At 44.5% G+C, this 22,142-nt stretch overlaps 1 protein-coding gene across 1 annotated transcript; it reads right to left on the bottom strand.

Moving 5' to 3' along the window:
* Positions 1 to 19,965: 19,965 nt before the first annotated feature.
* POU3F2 (POU class 3 homeobox 2) lies at positions 19,966 to 21,863 on the bottom strand. The gene has a single exon (XM_033093360.1). The coding sequence runs from the start codon at positions 21,631 to 21,633 to the stop codon at positions 20,308 to 20,310; it is 1,326 nt and encodes a 441-aa protein (XP_032949251.1). The 5' UTR covers positions 21,634 to 21,863; the 3' UTR covers positions 19,966 to 20,307.
* Between the last annotated feature and the right edge of the window lie 279 nt (positions 21,864 to 22,142).

Here is a 22,142-nt window from a genome sequence, read left to right as displayed (position 1 = left end):
ATCAGATGTATGTTAGGTAGAATTATGACCCTCTTATTCTCTTTATTTGGAGGTTAATAATGGAGATTATTTGGAGGTTACCTGTTGTTTCAGGAGATATATATGGATACCAAGTTGACAAGGGGTGCACTTGTGATGGTTAATTTTATGTGTCAACTTGACACCACAAAGTGCCCAGGTATTTGTTCAAACATTATTCTGGGTGTATTTTGTGTTTGGATGAGATTAACATTTAAATTGGTGGACTTCAAGTAAAGCACAGTGACCTCCCTGATGTAGGTGGGCCTTTTCCAATCAGCTGAAAGCCTAAATAGAACAAAGTGTTCACCCTCCCGCAAGCAGGAGAGAATTTTCCATCAGAGTGTATTCAGACTTTATCTTCAACATTGGCTCTTCCTGATGCTATAGCAGATTGCCTTTGGACTCAAACTAGAACATTGGTGCTCTTGGGTCTCCAGCCTGTCAGCCTACCCTGCAGATTTTGGACTTGTCAACCTCCAAAATCCCATGAGCCAATTCCTTATAATATTGTATAAATATATATATACATATATGCATACATACACATTCTATTGGTTCTATTTATCTGCAGAACCTTCATACACTTCCCAACAAGGCCAAAAAAAGTTTGTGACCTACAAATTATAAAGAAGGAAATAAAGACATTTTATTAACTGGATTCAAAACATTTATCAAAGCTAACAGAAGTTTTCATTACATATACTTCATTGCAGAGATCTAGTCATTCACTGACCTTTAAGTGTGTAGACTTTTCTATTACCATGCTCTTGCCTACCTTACAAACATCTACTTTGTTTTTTAATAAACATCACTTTTATAGGACTTTTGCTTTTTATGAACTTGAGACCCATGATATTTAAATATCATTGCAGACAATTTTTGTAAATTCTATTAGTTAACACTGATGCACAATGAAACCTATTTTCAACTTTATGTATTACCAATAATGGTAGCTTAATTTATTTCTTATAAAATACTAGAAAATGTTTCTGTTGTTTATGGTACTATCTAATGTCTATATGCTAACTACAAGCTAGGAAGTAAAATAAAAATGAGATTTAAATATGTTGGCCGCTGTATTCATTAAGTCAATGACATGAAATTGGGCCACAGGAAAAAAGTACAAAATTATGATAGGTATTTTCAGAATCACTTCAGAAACTTCTGTGAGATATTGAGGCTTTGTAGAACAATTTACAATACAACATACACGAAATGAGAGTATAGCATTAGTAGGCTGCTTATAAGAAATAAAAACCAATTTTTTGAAGTTCCTTCAAGGACAAAAGATAATGGATGTTTTTATAGTTTGCATCTGGACTAACTCTATTAGCATCATTAGTGGTAATGTATTCCAGAAGCCATTTAATGTAATTATGCAGATAATATTTTTTTCATTAAGAATGTTGTAGAATTTCAAATAAGTACAGTTTTTAGATGAAATCTTTTAATCTTCTATGAGTAGTTTTCTGTAAAGGTCTATTACCTGTACAGTAAAAAGTAGGGAAACTGTAGTTTGAGACTAATAATCTTCACTTTTGCAACTCACTTAAACAGTGATATAACCTATTTCTTTAAGTTGCTAACTGAAGATAGAAAAGGAAAAGAGCTCTCCAAGTAACCTTACTTTTAGTTCTTAAATTAGAGGTGTTTAAAATATAACTGTATTAAAAGTACATTGATTATAGTAGACATTTTTCTCATTTAAACATTTTTTTTTCTATTTTTTGCCTATTCAGCCATCTTTTAGCCTTTTTAAAAATTAGTTTCAGGTGTACAAAGATACACAATAGTTAGACATTTACACCCCTTACAAAGTGATAACCGCCCCCCAAGCTACTACCCCTCTGACATCGTATAAAGCTGTTACAATACCATTGACTATATTGCCTGTGCTGTACTTTACATCCTGTGAATGAATATATGTGTGTGTGTATATATATATATATATATATATATATATATATATATATATATATATATACATATGTGTGTGTGTGTGTATATATCATATAGTTGACATTCAGTATTATTCTACTTCAGCCTCAGGTGTACAGCACAGTGGTCAGGCATCTACACAGTCCATGAAGTGATCCCCTGATAAGTCCAGTACACATCTGGTACACTACATAATCTTTACAACATTATTGGTTATATTCCCCATACTGTATTTCATATCCCCGTGACTATATTGTGACTACCAATTTGTACTTTCTCCCCCATCCTGGTAGGGTAGATGGTGCCCTACCATCTAGCAACCATCAGTTTTTCCCTAAATCTCTGAGTCTATTTCCGTGTTGTTTGTTCATTTATTGAGTTCTTTAGATTCCACATATAAGTGAAATCATATGGTATGATTTCTCAGTCTGACTTCTCAGTCTGATTTATTTCACTTAGCATAATACCCTCTAGGTCCACCCATGTTGTTCCCAATGATATGATTTCATTCTTTTTTATGGCCAAGTAATATTCCATTGTATAAATGTACCACAGTGTCTTTATCCAAATGTCTGTTGATGGGCATTTCGGTTGTTTCCATACCTTGGCTATTGTGAATAGCACTGTAATAAACATAGGGATGCATATATTTTTTTGAATGAGTGTTTTGGATTTCTTTGCATAAATACCCAGAAGTGGAATTTCTGGGTCATAAAGTACAGTAGTACCTCGGTTTTCAAACGTCTCCATTGACGAACATTTCAGTTTACGAATGCCGTAAATTTTATGGATCTATGGTATCATTAGATAATAAAATTCATGTTAAATTTGCAGTTTTAGGAGTTGATTTAAAGGTATGGAACGGATTAATCCATTTTGCATTACTTTCTATGGGGAAACCGTGCCTCGGTTTTCAAACGTTTTAAAACTCAAATGGTCTTCTGGAATGGATTACGTTAGAAAACCGAGGTACCACTGCAGTTCCATTTTTAGTGTTTTGAGATACCTCCATACTGATTTCCATAGTGGCTGCACCAGTCTGCAATCCCACCAACAGTGTATGAGGGTTCCTTTTTCTCCACATCCTCGCCATCACTTGTTTGTTGATTTATTGGTGATAGCCATTCTGACCAGAGTGAGGTGGTATCTCATTGTGGTTTTTATTTGCATTTCTCTAATGATTAGTGACATTGAGCATCTTTTCATATGTCTGTTGGCCATCTGTATGTCCTCTTTAGAGAAATGTCTCTGCATGTCCTCTGCCCATTTTTCAATTGTTTTTTTTTTTTTGATGTTGAGTTGTATGAGTTTTTTTTTATAACTTTTGGATATTAATCCCTTATCAGATGTATCATTGGCAAATATCTTCTCCCATTCAATGAGATGTCTTTATGTTTTATTAATGGTTAGCCCTTCTTGAACCACCACCCTGACTTTGGGGAAATACCTCTCTCAGATTCTTAGGATGTATGGTTTGGATGGAGTAGATTCCTTGGTTTTAGAATTTGGCATTGACCAATCAGCACTGCAGTCCCCGTACACACACACACACACACACACACACACACACACACACACACACTGTTTAAAAAGATGGGCAATAAGACTAATTCTGGGCCTCAGGTGGAATTCTTCAAGCTGAGGCTCTTTGTAGTACAGAATACAAACCTAACTTATATCATCAAGCCAACAGTTCTAGTCACCTGAGTGAGTTCACATACCAGGAGATGAAGTAAGACTGACTCAGTCCTGATGATGCCATTTGTCCCCCTGGGTCCAGTCATTGAAGAAGTATTATGTTGCATGATCCAATAAATTCCTTTTTTGTTTTATTTTGTTTATTAAGCCTGTTTGATTTAGTTTCAGTTACTTGCAAGTAAAAGAATCCTACTAGTCATATACTGCTATTTTAAAGAAAATATTCTTACAAGCAACTCCTTTTCCCACCTATTTCCTATAAAGCGCAGGTTCCCTTTCTCTTTTCCTGTGTTCCCTCTGCAGAGTACCATCCCACTTCTTCCTGCCAGATCACATCTCATTTTGTTAAACACTGATAGATCATTTTCTTATATTACACTTTATAGCTTTGAATTCTCCTCCAACAAAGAATTTCAGTTGTTAGCTTGCACATAATATTCATATGCTTCTGTTGTGCTGGAAATTGGTATGAATTTGTGTACTTGGATTATAAACTCCTGAGGCAATTATAAATAATACTGATACCAGAGTAGTTCAGGGTTCCCCACACGCTTAGCAATAAGTAGAGTTATTTGGATTGGTTGTTTGAAATTTTTCATTCAGTGTAAAGTACTTCATTGACATTTGACATACGTTGGAGGACTGCGAGTTGGGCAGGAATGGCACCCCGAGAAATTTTAAATACTAAATTTTACCATGTGCAGAGCTAGTAAGACTTCCTTTTGTGAACATTTTCTTATGACTTCACCTTACAGTGCAAATATGCCAGATCTATAGCACAAGCCCATTCTCATATTATTCTTTCTTTTAGTTATTTATTGTATTGTAACCACTTCAAAATATATGGCTTCAAACAATAATGATATTATTTCCCGTGATTCTGTGGACTGTTGGAGCAGTTTTGTTCTTGCCCAAGCTCACTGCTGGCTGCATTCAGGTAGCTGATCGGCTGGGCTTGGGTTGAGCTAGGTTGTTGGTTGAGGCACATCTGTCCTCTTTTCGCAGCAATTCCTAGAGTGCACAAATAGGAGTTTGAAGGTCTCCTAAAGAGACCTTGTAAGCCATGTAGTCCTGTAAGCCAAGAGGTCTTGTAAGCCATGTAGTCATTCCTAAGGCTGCAGTTTCTTGATCAAAGTGAGGACCAACCCAGCTTATATAGAACTGAGACGGGGGGGGGGGGGGGGGGATAACTCAACCACTCAACCAGAGTGGCAAAATCTCATCCCAGAAAATGTGCAGAATGCGGGCTATTGTTGTGACCATCTTTGGAAACGATCTACCTCACTGTTGTTTTTGTTTGTAATGGAATACAAAACTGGAATGCCTTTTATTTTCAAATCCTCTTCATGCACACAGTAGAATCCTCCCTGAACCATTTAATACATATAAAAGTACTCAAAAAAAAAAAAGTGCTTTTCACAGGGAAGTATATATTTCTGAACTGGCAAGTATTAGGACACACAGTTACGTGTAAGTACACACCTATGCTAGGCTATTTTCTTTGGCTTATATACACAACTAAGCTGATAATTTGTAAAATATATAGGTTTTGCTCTTATGCGTATATCTTAAGCAAAACACAAACATTGCAGTTACTATCCATTCTGCCTTTTCCTCTCCTCAATACAGCTTCAGTTTTTGCAAACATAACTGGTCAGGCCTTTGAGCCTATATATTGTATCATGTAACTCTGAAAAGTGTAGCAATGTATCTAAGATGTTTGTCTTTTCCATTTGAGATATTTAACATTGTTTTCTATGATGTGTGTTTTGTATAATTTATATAAAGTTTTAAAACATGAAAAACTCTTAAGAATAAAAATATGTGTATAAAAATATTTAAAAATTCATCGATGGCAAATACTAAATTCAGGATGGTGGTTACTTACCTTGGGTGGGAAGAGAGTAGGCCATCAAGGAGCCATGACTGAGGGCAGAATAACATACTGGCGATGTTTAAGTTCTTAAATGGTGTGCAGGTATTTGTTATATTTTTCTTTAGGTATTTCTATGTGAAATACAGCAAAATTATAAAGAGAATTTAATATTTCATATTTATCATCTGATAAAGATACCATTCAAATCTATGCTACATGAAACTATTTCAGAAACAATTTTTTATTGGATTCTAAAATGTTGCTTCACTATACAGATAATTCTGATAATTCATTCCCCGTGCAGGACCATTTCACAATACTTTTTTCTCTTCTTTCTAAATTAATTATGGTAATGCCAAGCACAGAGCACGGTAGCATTCAGCAGCTCCTCCACTATGCACATACATACCTTCTAATTTGGAGTCCATAGCCTCTCCAGTCTGCTTACGTGTACCCGAAAGGACTTTTATGTAGTACATTTTATTAAATACAGCAAGGGGTGGGGTGGGCTGGGAGTAGTATGTCTACATTTGAAACAAAAAATGCTTGCAAAAGGACTCCAGAAAACTTAGTTCCCTTAAGTAATTAGGGTTAAATCTTATTCTGACAAATATTGCAGAAAATCGTTTCTCATTTTTTCCTAGTATCCCCAGAATGTTTATTTCTAACAAATATTTACAGGTGAAAAATTCTTTTCTGAATACTACCTAGAAAGAGTCGACCAAAAAAAATAAGTAAATAAACAAAAATCAAGGTCCTCTGGTTACCTTGATTTTAAGTGGAAAGTAGAACAATGTATGTTGACTATCTGTGGTACACAAAAGAAGAAAAGAAATTATAGGCACGTCAGTTCATGTACTGTTTTATAAGCCAGGAAGTTTCAGCTACTTCAAACTATATTCAAGAGAATATTGACTTACACTATTCTACTTTTCAAATTGCCTTCCTTTCTTCCTAACTCAGAGTAATCCAGAATACCATTCTGAGCTTTTGAAGGCTAGGAAATATTAGAGAGGGGGGGGTTTCACTTTAATTGGGAAGTAGTATTAATATAAACAAATATATTATTCCCAAATCTATCCCCTCATAGTTTTAGTTAACATGTTAAATAATGAAAGTTTAATGTATGTCTAAATTTCTTTAAAATAGACTCCTTCCTTTAACTCCCTTAGAAGGAAAGGTTTGGATAAATTTATGTAGTAGAAGATACATGAAAAAAGAAGCGATATGGCTCAAGCAGGCTTCCTTCTGGGAAGTTATAGAAGCCTGGTTGCAGTCTTTAAAGGTTTCTCAAGACTGTACATAGTGCGTACTTCATGTGAACAATGGGTGGCCTCTGGTTTGTGTTCATTTTCTCCTCCTTCCTATTCTCTCGAGCTCTGTTACAGAGGCACCACTGAAGAAAGGGCCCAGCACATGGTAGGAGCTTAATGACAATTTCCAGATTTGAAATTAAGTTGATTTTTACTAGGGTCAGCCTTAGAGCTAGGTTCAATAAATAGATAAATGTTGCTGGGAAACCTCTTATCATGATGGCTTTATGATACTGTGTGTGTGTGTGTGTGTGTGTGTGTGTGAGAGAGAGAGAGAGAGAGAGAGAGAGAGAGAGAGAGAGAGAGAGAGAGAGAGAGAGAGAAACTAGTGAAACTAGCTCATTTGAAACTGAATACAATTTCTACAATTGTCCTTTGTTCTCATCTCTCTATCCTTGTCCATCTTATTCCCCAAGAAAGTAATCATGGTCTCACCATGTTTTATGTCTCTTTTTTAGCCCCTACAGCCATTCTGGCACCATCATCTGCTCTCTTCCAGACTTCTCTGACCACTTTGAGTCAGGGCTATTTCCACAGCCCTCTAGCGAACCTTCCAGGTTTTCATCCTCTCCAATTTATCTGATGCACTTCCCGGACTCCCTTCCTGAAGCATGATTTTCATGGGATTGCTCCTCTTCAATAGCTCTTAATTGCCTTTAGAATCTAATTAAAACTTCTTCAAAACCCTCTACCCATGAACTCTGTACCAGGCTCCCTCAGCAGCTTTCCTGTGAGGGATTCGGGCTCAGTGGACCAAACCTGCTCACCCTCCGCCTTTTCTTGCTTCCCTGCCTCAATTTGTGCCAGGTGCCTCCTACCTAGAGTGCCTACTCTATTTATTTCTTTCTTCTTTCTGCCAAAGCGCTCTCTCTCTCTCTCTCTCTCTCTCTCTCTCTCTCTCTCTCTCTCTCTCTCTCTCTCTCCCTCACTCCCTCATAAAAAAATGCTGAATTACCTTTGCCTTCCAACTTTGATTATTCCAACTAAGAATCCTATGGATTGACTTTGGGTCTGTCCTTTTGGAAATGCGTGTTCATGTACCTGTATTATCAACGCCTTGTCGTGGGGAGCACTGCCCACATATTTTGGTTCAAGGGCTCCACGCATTTGGCGGAAGTCCTGCTGTCATTGGGCTAGTGCTTTGGCTTTTCCTATAAGCAGGTGAAGGAGCATCTAGTGCAGTCCTTGGCTCAGGCCAGGCAGGCATGCTCGAAGAACGTCCTGGTGTGGTCCCATTCCCTGCCCCTCCCGCAAGTTGCGCTGCCTTCTATTCCCCAACCCCGGGCTGCTGAACAGGGGCAGCCTCAGGGGCCTCCAGGTGGTCAGAAGGAAACTAGGCGAGAGGCGGTGGAGCGCGGCTGGGGCAGCGTGGGTAGTGGACCGTAGGCCGCAGGGCATTTCTTGCGGGGTCACCTCCTCGTCAGCACGGGTCCCGGGGTGCCGGGATGCTGAGGCTCCGCGCCTCTTCTCGGTGTGGCTGCTCCAGGCCGCGACCGCCTCTCCCGCCCTAGGAGAACTCCCGGGAGAGACAAAGTGTTTCTAAAACTTGGCACTGGCCAGCTGTCCCGCGTGGCCAACCAGGAGAAGAGGGAGGGCAGTCCTGGGGCGGCCCGGAGGCGAACCCGTCCTCCGTCAGCACTTGGGGCACCCTGGGCCCGCCAGCGCAGGAACTCATGCAGCCCCCGCCTCGCCTGCGCCCAGCCAACACAGCCGCCCCAGGCTTCAGTGCGCAGCGGGGAACACCCAGAACCTCTGTCCCCAACCCGTGCCCGATTGGGTGCCCCACAGGGGGCCTCCTGACTCAAGCAGAGGGAGGGACTGGCCGCTGCCACTCTTTCTCCGCCAGAGTAGCGGAGGGACCCCCAGGCTGGAGGAAGGGATCTTAGGGTGTTGGAAGGACGCCGACAATGGGATGGGACCCCTTGAGTGGTGGAGGGTACTCCAGAATGGGGGACTGGCTTCTGCCACTGTGCCCCTCCGAGCGACTCTGGGATGTCACTGAGCGCCTGTAGTACCCAAACTGTCTGTGTCCAAGCCCAGAGACTGGATGTGGCTGGCCCTCGACCCTGGAGCTGTCCGCAGGTGGGAGGCCTGGATCAATTCAAGATAAACTCCTGGTGGTTAGTGCTGTTGTTGCTCTTGCTACTTTATGTGTGTGTGATTGGTTTTAAGTGTTTTATCCCAGTATTTTCTTCTTAACTAATGTCGGTGCTGTAAGTGACACCTGGAGAAAAATGCCATAAAAACGTCAAGAGGTTGTAAGATGTTAAAGAAATGGAGTGGTTTGCGGGAGTACTGGGCTAGCCCTCGCATCACAGCGGCATTACTGGAGTGGGGCGCTGGCAGCCCTCACGGTGGTTTTAGCTACAAGGGGCCTGAACATCCCAAATGCAAATATCCGGTGCAGTGGCAGCCCAGGTTTAAAGCTAATCAGAATCCAGGGTGCCTCTCTTGGATAATGCAGTTGAGATGTCTATCCATGCATTTCTCTTTCTCCACGCTGGTAGACATAAGGTTGCATCAATTTTTAAGTTAAAAACATTTCTTGCTGGACAGTCACAGCAGAGGCCTCCACTGGAGTTGGCAACAACAGCACTTGCCATTGGACTTGCCCTTCATGTGGTTTCATGTGTATTATTTCATTTGAGCCTTACTTAAATCCTGTTGGAAAGAAAGAAGCAGTGTTATCCACATTCTGTATTAGAAGAAACTGAGATTTGGAGGTGTCAGTTAACTCCCCCCACGGTGCTCATACATAAGTGCAGGGCTGGCACACAAATGTAGGTGTTCTGACTGCAGTTCATTTCTATTACTACTGCTGGGTGCAGCCTGTGGTGTCTGTTCTCCTTTTCTTCCTTGGCACATAATGTGGAATAAAGGTAGAGGAAGAAATCACCATTCATGGTGCAAATGCGTGTAGTATGGAAGAATGACCAATTAACTGGGTTCTGAAGGAAGCAAAGTTCAGCTCTCTATGCTGAATTGATACCTTTGGTAGGTGTTTGGGGGTGGGGGTCCTCCTATTCTGGGAAGCTCTTCCATGGATAAATCTCTGTTCAAGTGACAGCTGGAAACTCAGTTTTGAACCCTAAAACTGAACAAACCTACTCTATAGTTACAGGTGGAACCTGAGTCTGAATTAAAATATCACTCTCTGGGCTCTCTTATTCCGGATGAAGCATTCTGTGAGGAAGCATTACTTCTAACCTAGTATTCTGGTCTTGATGCCCTTGAAAAGCCAGGGTTCTCTGAGAGACTGAAGACTGGCCTGCCACAGTCCAAACATGTGGGAACCAAGGATTGATAAAACGATTCTTTCCTCTTGTTTGGGAACTTCTCTTGTATAGAACGTATGGTCTTTCCAGGGGAAGTTTTTCAAATCCCTACTCAGGAACCACTTAGAACTGAATGTTTAGAAACCTTTGTATGAGTCATATGCATACAGTCACCTTCATAAGGCTAGGAGGACTTGGGGGAAAACTTTAGAATGAGGAGGGAGAGGAAGAGGAGGGGGAAAGGAGAATTGGATCTGAAACAAAACAGTTGAAGATTAGGCGACGTAAAATCAAGAGTAATTGTGAGTCGACGCCACTGTGGGGCGCCAAAGTTCTACTCGGCTAAGGACCGCGGCCGTCTTGGGTGCGAGAACAGAAGTCCTGGGGAACAGATGCACTCGGGAAAGAAGTGGCGGGGTGGGGGAGGGAAGGGAAAGGAAAAGATGGGTGGGGCTGGGGTGCTCTTTATTCTCCAGTAAAAGTCGCCTGGGAGACTTCGTTACATAACAAGTCTGTACGTGGAGGATGAACACTTTGTTAGAAGGAAAAGAGGGTGTGAGTGGGGGAAAGATCTTTAGAAAAGAAAATCTCGGACCACTGAGCTCACCAAGGAGCACAGATGCTCCTCTTAGCTTCAGAAATTCTTGGGTTTCTCAAACTGGGGCCCTGACCTCTTTTAAACTGGGCGTGAGAAGAGGGGAGATGGATTTGGAGAGGATCTGCTCCCCACAAGCACACCAGCTACCCCGCCTCACCTCCCCGCCCCCCCCCACGCCCATTTTAGGGGCTGTTTCTCCTCCTGGGCACCACAGGGTTGCCCAATTCCATCTGCAGCGCCGGAGGACTCCTCCGTCGGGATACAGGGCGGCCTTCCCTAGTCTGCGAGCTCCCGGGATGCTCAGCCGTCAGCTGCCGGGAGGCGCTGATTTCTTTCTGCCGCGGCTTTTGCTGCGGGCAGCGAAGGGAAGGGCGGAGGGCGGGAGGCCGGCGGGGCGGGGTGGGGGCGGGGGGCGGGAGGCGGGAGGCGGCGGCAGCGACCAGCAGAGACTGAACGCCCTGGCCTCGCCAGGGTTTATTACATCCCAGCCACCTGCAAAGGTTAGGAACGCGCATTTAGAGACGGGATAATCCGAGTTTAAATATTAACAGTAAAAGCAGAACCGGTGGTATATTTACCTAGAAGTGAGCAGATCTTTTGCCAGGGGATAGGAGCTCAAAGGAGGCCAGGCTCCTAGGCTTGCGGGCCTGGTGTGACGCTTCCGGGGTGGCATCGCAGTCTGGCCACGACCCTCCTCCGGAGCTTCCTTCGGGTGTGGTTAAGTGGGGAGGGCCTTGAAACTGTTTGCTTTGCCAAGTCTGGGAGTCAGCCCCGCACAGTTCAAATCTTCTGCTTTGTCATATTCTCCTTTTTAGGGGCCTCCCCGACCAACACAAAAGGTGGCGGGAAGTACGTTGGATCAATAGCAAAGATTGTTATTTAGATAACGAATTAATCTCCCTGTTATAATACTTTTCATAGTGAACTTTGCGCCCCTTCCATAAGAAAAAGGAATTTAAAGGGAAAAAGTCTCAAACAGGATTAAGGTTTTAATTACAATTCCGTATCGAAAAAGTATGTTTGATGAGCTGATCTTATCAATTAATAGTAACATTAAAGCTCAAGAAACAGAGTCACAGAAAATATCCTTAAGGGCGTCTTTTAAAAGTAATGCACCCAGGAAACCAGTGGGCAGCAGGCCAGCGATGTGGCCTTCCAGCAGGTTTCGGATCTGCGTCTGCTGGGACTCGGCCAGTGCGGGGCACGCATGTGGGGCTCAGGCTGGGGCGGGGGCAGCGGGCCCAGCGCTGGGAGACCTGGCCGTGCGGGTGGGAGGGAAATAAATAACGGGAGTCTCTTCCAAGCTGAGGCCCACATCAAAGTTGGGGCCCCATGAGAGCCGTGCAGTTCACTGCGTTTGGGTCAGAGTTATATTCCAGGGGCAAATAAAGTAATTTGAACATGCACCAACAGTTTTCCATAAAATACGAGTTAAAAGAAGTAATAGAACTAATCACTGTCTCCTCAAATCAAGTAGAAAACATTTCAATGCACTAATTAGAGCAATTAGAATAATAAGCCTCTGCCTATATGTGGTAAGACAATGTGTACAAACAACTTTATTTAATGTATACTGGTAATCAGCGATGCGTGCCTGCTTGAATGCTTAGCGCAATAAAACTACCCTCCGTCCGCCCAAACAATCAAATACAAATTAGTTTAATGATTGTGCCTGCTGAATGTCTTAGAAATCTACAGGCAGAGGCGAGTAAATAGAAGCATCCTTGTTTGCTTGCGTCCCCGCCCCGGCCGGCCGCGAGGCCGGTGAGTGGCCGCGGGCGGGCGCGACGGGAGCGAGCAGGAGGCTCAGCGTGCCGGGCAGAGGCCGGGCCCCGCGCCAGCCCGGACCTGCGCCGCGTCAGAGCCGCTGCTTCTGCTGCTGGCCGCCTGCCCACCCTCCTCAGTCAGTTTCCCGCTCCTGTGGCCTGGCCACATACCCCAGGCCCCGAGAGCCCCCGTGCCCCGCGGTGTCTCACCTCCTACGGAGGTGAAAGGCCGCTTTAGGACCCCCCAGAGCCCCTCTACGAGGCTTTTAAGAATTGATTTCCTCCCATCAGGCGACTCATCCCAGAAGCCTTGGAGTGCTAAGGCGGGTGGGGTTGGGGGTCCGTAGTGCTGGGAGTACCCAGGCGGCAGAGGCAAGCCCAGGCCTCGGGCCATGGGGCACGGCTTCTCTCTGCTCGCTGCTCTCAGGTCTGACTTGGGATGATGGGGTGCCCAATGGGGCTCTCAGCTTCCCTTCGTTGGGGAATTGACTTTCCTTCAGTGTAGAGATAACAGCGACTTTAGACCCCGCAGGGAGTAGTCGGTTGCCGAGGGTTTTGGGGTTCGTTTTCCTCCATCTTCAGGGCTTGGAGAGTAAGTTCCTCTCCCCTGGAGGCAGGGAGCTGAGGTCAGGAGCGCCCAGAAGTTTGACAGGTGGTAGCTGAACTTCGCTCGCCAGCTCTCCGCTCCCTTGCTCTGTCGCTTGGCCCTTCCCAATCTCCCAGCCCTCACTCCCGTCAACAAACAAACAGGAAAAGGTCGTATTACTTGTCTTCACAGGTAGATGATCCCCTTTTCTCCCCAGTTTCCTGCAGTTTGCCTCCTCTTATCTACCCTCTCTTTCTGAGGTACCTTCTCCCACGATTGCTTCTCTTATGCAGAAAGCAATGTCCTGGGCCCAACTTTACAAAGTCAAGTGGAAAAGCCACGCAGGCAGAAAGCTAGGAGACTCACTCGCCCCTGGACCCTTGACCCGCAGTCATCTCTGCGACCCACCATCATCTCTGCCCTGGGGAGCGAGCCCCCAGAGAGGCCCCGCCGACTCACTGCAGCTAAAACCAACTTCCCCAGGGGCGCGGCCGCATCCAAGGCGCCTGCCCTCCCCCTAATCACTACCTCCATCCTCAGCCTTCCACGGGCGCACCCACCAATCGTCTACGCCCCCATCCCCCACCCCGCAGAATCTCCTCAAAGTGGGAAAGTGATGGAATGGCCCACGTCTTCAGGGCTGTGGAACTTTCCCCTGAGGGTTCAGGCGTCCAACGTTCCAAACCGCGGGAGCCGCAGAGAATCCCAGCTCCTGGCAAACACTCTGGGGCTGTTCGGTGCGTCCAGGAGCGAAGACAGGGTTGGAGTACAGGGAATGCTCCGCTCCTCTAACTTCTCTCCCCTCCCTGCGTGGGCCAGCGGGGCGGTCTGGGCCTTTTTTTCAGTGGTCTGGGCTTCCCCGAGATTGGGGCGCACAGCTAGGCTGGGGGCGCCTCCTCTGCGCCCGAAGGCTGAGCAGATGCCGGCAGCCAGCACACTGGCCCGCCTGGCCCAGGCGTTCTGAACAACTTTGAAGGAATATTTTGTTAGGGGAACAAACAAAAAGTTATTAATGTCAAATCATTCTCTCCAGAATCCTGTGCTGAGGAACATAAAAAAGTCCTCTGACGGAATGAGATTTCCTAATGGGAGGAGGAAAAGAACTCCCAATACTTTCTACAAGGATTTGTCTAAACCTTAAAACCCAGTGATTTACAATGGCTAATTTGTGTTACAAACCCGCAAGAAACTTTTTCTTTTTCCCACTCTCCTGCTAAATTCGCCATATTCTTGTGTGCATGGCACTTTTTTCTTTTTAAACAACAAACTCAGAGGAAACATTGCTGGGAGGAAATATATATGCTCCAAATCAAAAAGGACGCAGATTTAAATTTACTGCACAAGGAGATTTCTATCGCCATCGTTCTGCACGCCGAGAGTTAATCGTATACAATTTATAACAATCAAAATCCCCTCCATATTGCCCAGATGGGGTCCTAAAGCTCCCCTGTCTTTCTAAAATCAGTGACAAGTGAGTCTTTGTGGGGCATTTATTTCCTTCTTTTTTCTAGATGACAGCTCCCCTTTCTAGCAGAGAGCTGTGTGCCGCCAGCTACAGACCGCTCCAGAGCCCAGGCTCTTCACGCAGGAACCGCATATGGAAGTGCCCCCCCCACCACCAAATCCCAGACAAAGAGCTATAAAAACTCAAAGACGTGGAAGGAATAAACTTTAAGATATAGATGCACTTTTACTGGTGTATTAAATAACGTTTCAGACATTTTTTTTTAAAGTACATCTTAATGTTACCAACAACCAGAATTCTAGGAACAATAAGAGAGGCCAGGGTTGTTTTGAAGGGGTATGATATTGTTTCTAAAACCTCTAACAGCTAAGCCAAGCAGAGTTATTAAGGTAAAAGTACTACACGATCAAGTTAATTAACTTTTTTCTTTAAAAAAGGAAACAAATTTCCTAGCTTCCCACCAAACACAAGAACAATGTGAAAATATTCTGATTGTTTCTTTATCTCCATAACTAAGCAAAACCTTAAAGAAAACTAAAAAGCCATTTTCTGGCACTCCCGTACCTGTCTACATAAGATGGCATTGGAATAACTCTGGTCCAAGTTCTACAAATGTGGGCAAGTTTGTTCCATGTTTTGCTAGCTGAGTGGCAAGCCCTTGCCACTTTTGAATTATTTCCCATCCTGAATCAAGTGGTGGGAATAGCAACCAGGAGACTTGGTTTTCTTCTACCACTATATGCCCCGTTAAGAGATTGTGTATCATTGAAAAAATAAACTTTCCTGAACAGCGAAAGTGTTGGTATAAAATTAGCTGTACATCTCATTTAGTCATATTGTCAAGATTCATTCCTACTACTTTAAGATGCACCATTTTCTTCCATTTTAAATAAAAACTGTCCCTTTTGCCTCACTGAAATATACAAGCAGATTCAAAGAAACATTTTTATCTTTGACACCCTCACTTTACTATCCTTATATCTTTTTCGGTATAAACTTCGTTCTCTGCCTCATTCTGTAACTTGTCTAGGAATTCAATAGAATCTAGAACAGAGTTCTATAAACTGATTGAAAAATCAACAAAGACAAATCACAGAGACCAGTGATAAAAAGATAATTTCTCTCACCCAGCAGCCCAGCACTCCCCGAGCTGCTTCCATGTAGTAAGGCAAATGAAAGGCAAAAGAATGCAGGACATAGACCTCCATGTGCATGTACCAATGCACTCACATGCCATTTCCCCCATTGAGGCTGATGCATTTCTTTATTAGTTGCTTTTGGAGAAATAAGTAGAAAGATGAGTGCCTTTATTAAATCCATTTCACCAGAAAAATTTGCCAACCAGTGTGTGGCTTCCACTGGTAGGAGCAGGAGGGCAAGGAGAAGAGTGCTTTTGTTGCTGCATCTGAAATATAAAGGAGGTAACTTCGTGGGAACCGAGAATGTTTAGAAGTGTCAAGCATAATATTATTTGTGGCCATTCCCTCCATCTGACCTTCACATAACTCTCCTACATGATTGTTTCTCCTTCATCTTACATCAGAAATTTTTAAAATGACATATTTCGAGCAAACACAGGAGCTCTTTCGGGATGGTTGTATTCTGCATTATTGTCTTTAGGGAAAAGAAAGGGTTTGTCATTATGTCTAGCCAACATTTTAGGGGTGACTACCCCACAAATTTCTCCCAGTGGCAATGATGGAGTTGTTCACTTTAGCATGTAATACATTCCCTAAAACAGCATCGAGACTGCCTGAGTAGCTTCAGAATCTGAATGCAAGCATGGGTCAAAACCATGGCGCGTCCGTTTAACACGTGATGGTTTCCAGTCGGTAGCCCTTGTGGCTAAGAACAAAAAACGCCTTCTCAAGGTCCCTTAAAATGCCCTGCAGAGGGCAGATGCTGCTTGTTTTCTGCCTACAATGGAAGAGGATATTGACCCAGAACTCAGATCTATACCCAGCTTAAACATTTTACCCATCAGCATGTCTGCGGTCACAAAACACTTCTTCTTTCTGTCACTTCGCGTTCAGACTATTGATAAGATCATTTGGCTGAATCTGTTTGGGACCTGTGTAATATTGACTAGGAGTTAGAAAAGATGATCAGATGTAATAAGCCCAGAAACTACCTTTCAAAATGGACATTTATACTAAAACCAATGTTCCAAGGAGGACTTCAAACACATCAGCAAACTTGTAAACTAACCCAACATTGCTTGGATTTCTCACTAACCTTAAAACTGATTTTAGTAAGGGTAATATTCCATCTCAGACTATGTGAAACACTTATTAGCACCAGTCTTGAGTGCTCCCATATATTCTTTTCTTTTCTTTTTTGTTTTAGAGCCTGTTTTCTTGCCCGGTGAGGAATAGACACTATTGTATAAACCATTGCAAAATCCATCTTTTTCTGTAAACCTAAGAGGAATAATATATATGACCTTTCTCTTTTACTTGGTAAACACACATATTGCATATGGTCAGAAATTCTTTGTTGAAAGATATTTGTTAATTACTAAAAAGAATAATCCTCTTAATTAAGCCTTGCTTTCCGTAGACCCCAAATTACGTGAGGACATGTGGGTAAAGATTAAAGTCCACCTAGTTCCATTGATGCTTTCCAAAAAAGTGAAATCGGGTAAGGTAAAACTAACCTAGAAAGAAGATGCAGGGATATCTGCATATATTTAAAGAGGACAAACATCTCTTTGTCAGACCATGAAATGGCAAACAAATTGAAGCTCAAACCCAATGACCATTTCAATTTAATGCTACAGGCACAGTGACTGAAAGGTTTTGGATTGATAGTTTTTGCAAAGAAAAGTGAATCAGAACAGTAGTCTCACCTAATAATAAAAAAAGGCTTCTGAAAGTTATAAACATGAAACCTGACAGTATATGCATAAAATTTATTCCAAAACTTTATGAAGTATAAAGGAAGGGAAGTGTTTTACATACAACTCAACTCAGTCAGTATAAGGTCTAGGGTTTTTTTCCCCCTTAAAACTTGGCACTATTTTAAAAATAAAATAAAGATATTTCAATAATTAGAACAAACTATGAAGGTATTGTGCATTTCTGTTTTATGTAGATAATAAAATATTACTTTAACATAAATATATAAGGATCTCTGCGTTTTTATTTTCCCCACAAGCACAACCAAATGTACCAAAACAAAGTATTTTTAAAGAGACTGAACAAAAAAAATTACATCCCATATAGATTTTGCTCACCTACTCATTTAAAGCTACAGAAAAACAGTTTCCAGAACCTTTTTGCTTTAAAAGAAATAAATATACATTGAGGCAGGCCACTTAAAAATGATATGAAAATATTTCCCTGGGTAGCATTAAAAAAAAAGAAAAATAGACAAAGAAACATTTAAACTATTTCTGCATTTCAAAAGACAGATATTAAACATATATACATAGTGGTAAGGTTCAGTGGTACCTTTCATTTTAGTAAACCTCTGGGAGTTAGAGGAGCTATAGACACATCCCCTGAACTCCAGCTTCTAACCTTACCCACTTGGTAATAAGAATCTGAAAATTCATTTCCTCCCTTTACCATTGGCTATTTGCTTCACTACAGGCCAGTCCCCACACCTCAGGAACAAGCGGTGTGATGTACCCCGAAGCAGCTCTACGCCCATTTCCTTGTGACATTCGTTGGGGGAAATGAAATACAGGCAAATAAATATGCCCATTATAAGTCATCATTTATCTTGCAAAAACATTGAAAATGAAACAGTCACAGGTGTTTGAAAAGACAATATAAAGCATATTTCCTAAAACCTTAACTACTGAGTGCAAGCTAATCTGATGCTGAACCATAATCTTATGGTACTGAGTTTTAATTTTTTAAAATAAAAATTTACCTAATACCTAACCAGAAAAAAAAGCCCCGGTCTTTTAAGATGAATAAAAAGTGTTTTCCCTTTTAGCGCCCTTTTGTGCTGATTATTTTTCAACATTTTAACTGATCACAGTTTAATGGCATTTATTTTCAATATAGTTACAGTTTTGTTTTTCACCTACACTTCCCAGTAGAGTCTTTTGTTATGGGAGTTAACTATTTTTCCATCAAGATAAGGTCAAAATGCACTTAAAACTATTAACAAAGGGAGAAAAGGAAAAATTGAAAAATAGCATTTTTCCCCTCTTCATTTGGCTTCCTTAGTGGAAAAAGCGGGGGAGGGAGCTGTTCAAGTCAAACTGGTGTTTTCTGTAATAAATTACAGGAGAAGAAGGTGTGGGACCTTAAATATGACTTGATAGACAAATGGGCTAGTGAAGACAAAACCAGTCTAGAGTGGAAGTATTCTCTGTATGCATGTGGGTATTTGTGTGCTGAGAAACACAGTCTAGACATACACCACTAAGTTCCAAGACTATTTTCTTTGTTTTTAAAAAAGCTGTTAGAGGAACAAAGTTTAACGGCTGCTGTGAGCACAGATAATTCCTCATAATGAAGTTATTAAAACTGAAGGCAGAGAACTATACAGGGGGTGTCTGAAGATATATATTTCCCTAGTTCTCTTCAAAGTGCCACTTTCTTTCTGTTGGACAACTCTGGAAATATATGTAACCTCCACATTTCCTCTGAGCTCTTTCACAATGGGCCCGCTTGATAAAATGAAGCAATCAGTCACTCACTATCGATTTTTCTTTTTCTCCCCTCTGCAACCTCCCCTAGAAACACTGCCTGAAAATGAAGTTTACTTTGTGGTTGGTAACAAAAGTCAAAGCTTGACTCTCAGTTTTGTATTCCAAACTGGATTCTGGTCGTGGATAAAACGGGTAGATCATACACTTCTCCTAAAAGCAGAGAGTTATTTATTTTGTATGAAGCCAACCGTTTTGCTTTGGTAAAAGGAGCAAATAAAAGTTACACCAATATAAGGGAGGAGGGGGGATCTGAAGGTAACCAAAGTTCACAAACAGTAAGAACAAGTGGCTACACAAGAACATTAGAAATGGAGAGTGGCCAAGAGCTGGCTGCAACTCTCTCCACTGAATAAAACAAAACAAGACACAAAACCCGGCAATTTCAAAATTAACTGTGGGAGAAAGAAAAATAGGTTCATGAATTTGTTCACGTAAACTTCAATTTTCTTGCAGTGCAAATTTATGTGGTTAGCTTTTGCCGACATGAAAGAACGTGTGTTTTTTCCCTCTTTCCTGATGGGGATCCACATTAAATAAACACAGCAGCATGTGCCAACTCTGAGCATCAGGAAGCTGCGTTTTGCGTTTATCACGGTTTGGTGGATTTTTTTTTTTGTAATTTATTTAGTTTTGCCAGGTTAACTCATCTCTCTCTCTCTCTCTCTCTCTCTCTCTCTCTCTCTCTCTCTTTCTCTCTCTCTCTCTCTCTCTGTCTCTCTCTCTCTCTCTCTCTCTCTCTCTCTCTCTCTCTCTTTCTCTCTCTCTCTCTTTCTCTCTCTCTCTGTCTCTCTCTCTCTCTCTGTCTCTCTCATTCTCTCATTCTCTTTCTCTCCACACACTTCTCTCTCTATGAGACAGTCTACTCCATTGCCTGGGCACTAGCCTGTAAAGGTCAAAACACATCATTACACCTGCTACCGTTTAAAGGATAGTCCAGTGCCTTAGTTGCTTTCCGTATTTTTGTTCTTTTTAAGAGACGGGGAAATAATAATTAAAAATAAAAGAACAATCAGAAGTTAGAGTGGGAACAAGGGGGCCGGGAAAGGGCTGTGGACCGAAGGGGAGGGGGAGCCCCGCGCTCTGCCCCTCCCCCCGCTCGAGTTCACTGGACGGGCGTCTGCACCCCGTGGTGTGGTGGCGTGTCCCTACTCCCCCCGTACACATCCTCGGCGCCCGGCAGAGTCCCTCCGGGAGGGGTCATCCTTTTCTCTTTTTGTCTCCTGTTACAAAACCAAACTCTCACCACCTCCTTCTCCAGCTGTAAGCTGTCCGCGAGGGAGGTGATCTCCTGGGCCGAGGGCTTGGGGCATTTGAGGAAATGGCTCTCCAGAGCCCCCTTGACGCTCACCTCGATCGAGGTCCGCTTTTTCCTCTTGCGCCCCTGCGCTGCGATCTTGTCTATGCTGGTGGGGCTGCCCGAGGACGAGTCCGCCTCCTCCAACCACTTGTTCAACAAAGGCTTCAGCTTGCACATGTTCTTGAAGCTCAGCTGCAGGGCCTCAAACCTGCAGATGGTGGTCTGCGAGAACACGTTGCCGTACAGGGTGCCCAGCGCCAGCCCCACGTCCGCTTGGGTAAATCCTAGTTTGATCCGCCGCTGCTTGAACTGCTTGGCGAACTGCTCCAGGTCATCCGAGGTCGGCGTGTCCTCGTCCGAGTGAGGGTCGTGGTGTGCGCCGGGGTGGCCTGGCGGGCCCTGCGGGGGCGGCGGCGGCGGCTGCTGATGCGGGTGCGAGTGCGGGTGCGGGTGGTGGTCTGCGTGGTGCGGCTCGTCGTGCGCGTCCCGCAGGCCGTGGTGGTGCAGCCCGGCCGGCTGCCCGCCGGCGCCCAGCATGCCGTTCACGGTGAAGCTGGGCTGCGAGTAGAGCAAGCCGCCGTTGGACGCTCCCATGGAGGGCGGGAGGTGCGCCGCAGCCGCCGCGCTCCTCCATGCCCCGGGCCCCGGGTGGTGGTTGGCGGCGTGGTGCACCAGATGCGGCGGCCGCTGCTGTTGCTGCTGCTGCTGTTGCTGCTGCTGCTGCTGTTGCTGCTGCTGCTGCTGCTGGTGCTGCTGCTGCAGGGCGCCTGGCCCGTGAAGCTCGTCGCCGCGGCCGCCCTGCTGTACCACCACCGAGGGCTTGATGTCCGGCTGGCCCAAGGGGCTGGTGGACCACGGGGAGCCGTCGCCGCCGCCCCCGCCGCCGCCCCCGCCCCCGCCGCCGCCGCCGCCTCCCCCGCCGCCGCCGCCGTGGGACAGCGCGGTGATCCACTGGTGAGCGTGGCTGAGCGGGTGCCCGTTGCTCTGCAGCGCGCCGTAGTCGCCTTGAACCAGGCTCTGCGCCTCGCGGTAGCCCCCCGCGCCCTGCTGCATGCCGCCTGGCGGCTCGGCGTGCACGATGGAGGCGCTGGAGGTGAGCAGGCTGTAGTGGTTAGACGCTGCGGTCGCCATGACTCTCGGAGCCGGACTGAGCGCTCCGGTTAAAGGAGCCGCGCATTTGACAGTTACTTTTTCGCCTCGGGCTGCTCTCCTCGCTCGCTCGCTCTCTCCTCTCTCTCCCCCAGCGGGCAGCTCCGACGCCCGCTCCGACGCCTTCTGTTGCTGCTCCTGCTATTACTGCTGCCGCCGCCGCCGCCGCCGCCTCCCGCCCGCCCTCTCTCTCTTTCTCCTCCTCTCCCTCCTTCTTGCTTCGCTCACTCTCAGGCTAGCTGCGCTCTCCCCCCTCTCCCTGCTCTCTCCAGCTCTCTCCCGCTCTCTTGGCAGAGCCGGCTCGCAACGGCACGCGCCTGAGCCCCGCCCCCTCCGCCCCCTCCCATTGGCTCTGCGCCCTTTGATTTACGTGGATACCACTAGCAACCTCCCAGGCCGGCGCCACTGATTGGCGCAGAGCGGCCCCTCCTCCTACCCCCGGGCGCGGAGTCCTCCTAGCCCTCCTTTGGTGCCCCCTCGCAACCCTATTC

This window comes from Rhinolophus ferrumequinum, chromosome 3, assembly GCF_004115265.2.
Source record: "Rhinolophus ferrumequinum isolate MPI-CBG mRhiFer1 chromosome 3, mRhiFer1_v1.p, whole genome shotgun sequence".
Taxonomy (NCBI): domain Eukaryota; kingdom Metazoa; phylum Chordata; class Mammalia; order Chiroptera; family Rhinolophidae; genus Rhinolophus; species Rhinolophus ferrumequinum.
The sequence above is the reverse complement of the archived record's forward strand: the minus strand, read 5'-3'. Positions and strand labels throughout refer to the sequence as shown.

Excerpts from the sequence above, each read along its gene's own strand:
- POU3F2 (XM_033093360.1), bottom strand. The coding sequence starts at position 21,633 with ATGGCGACCGCAGCGTCTAACCACTACAGCCTGCTCACCTCCAGCGCC.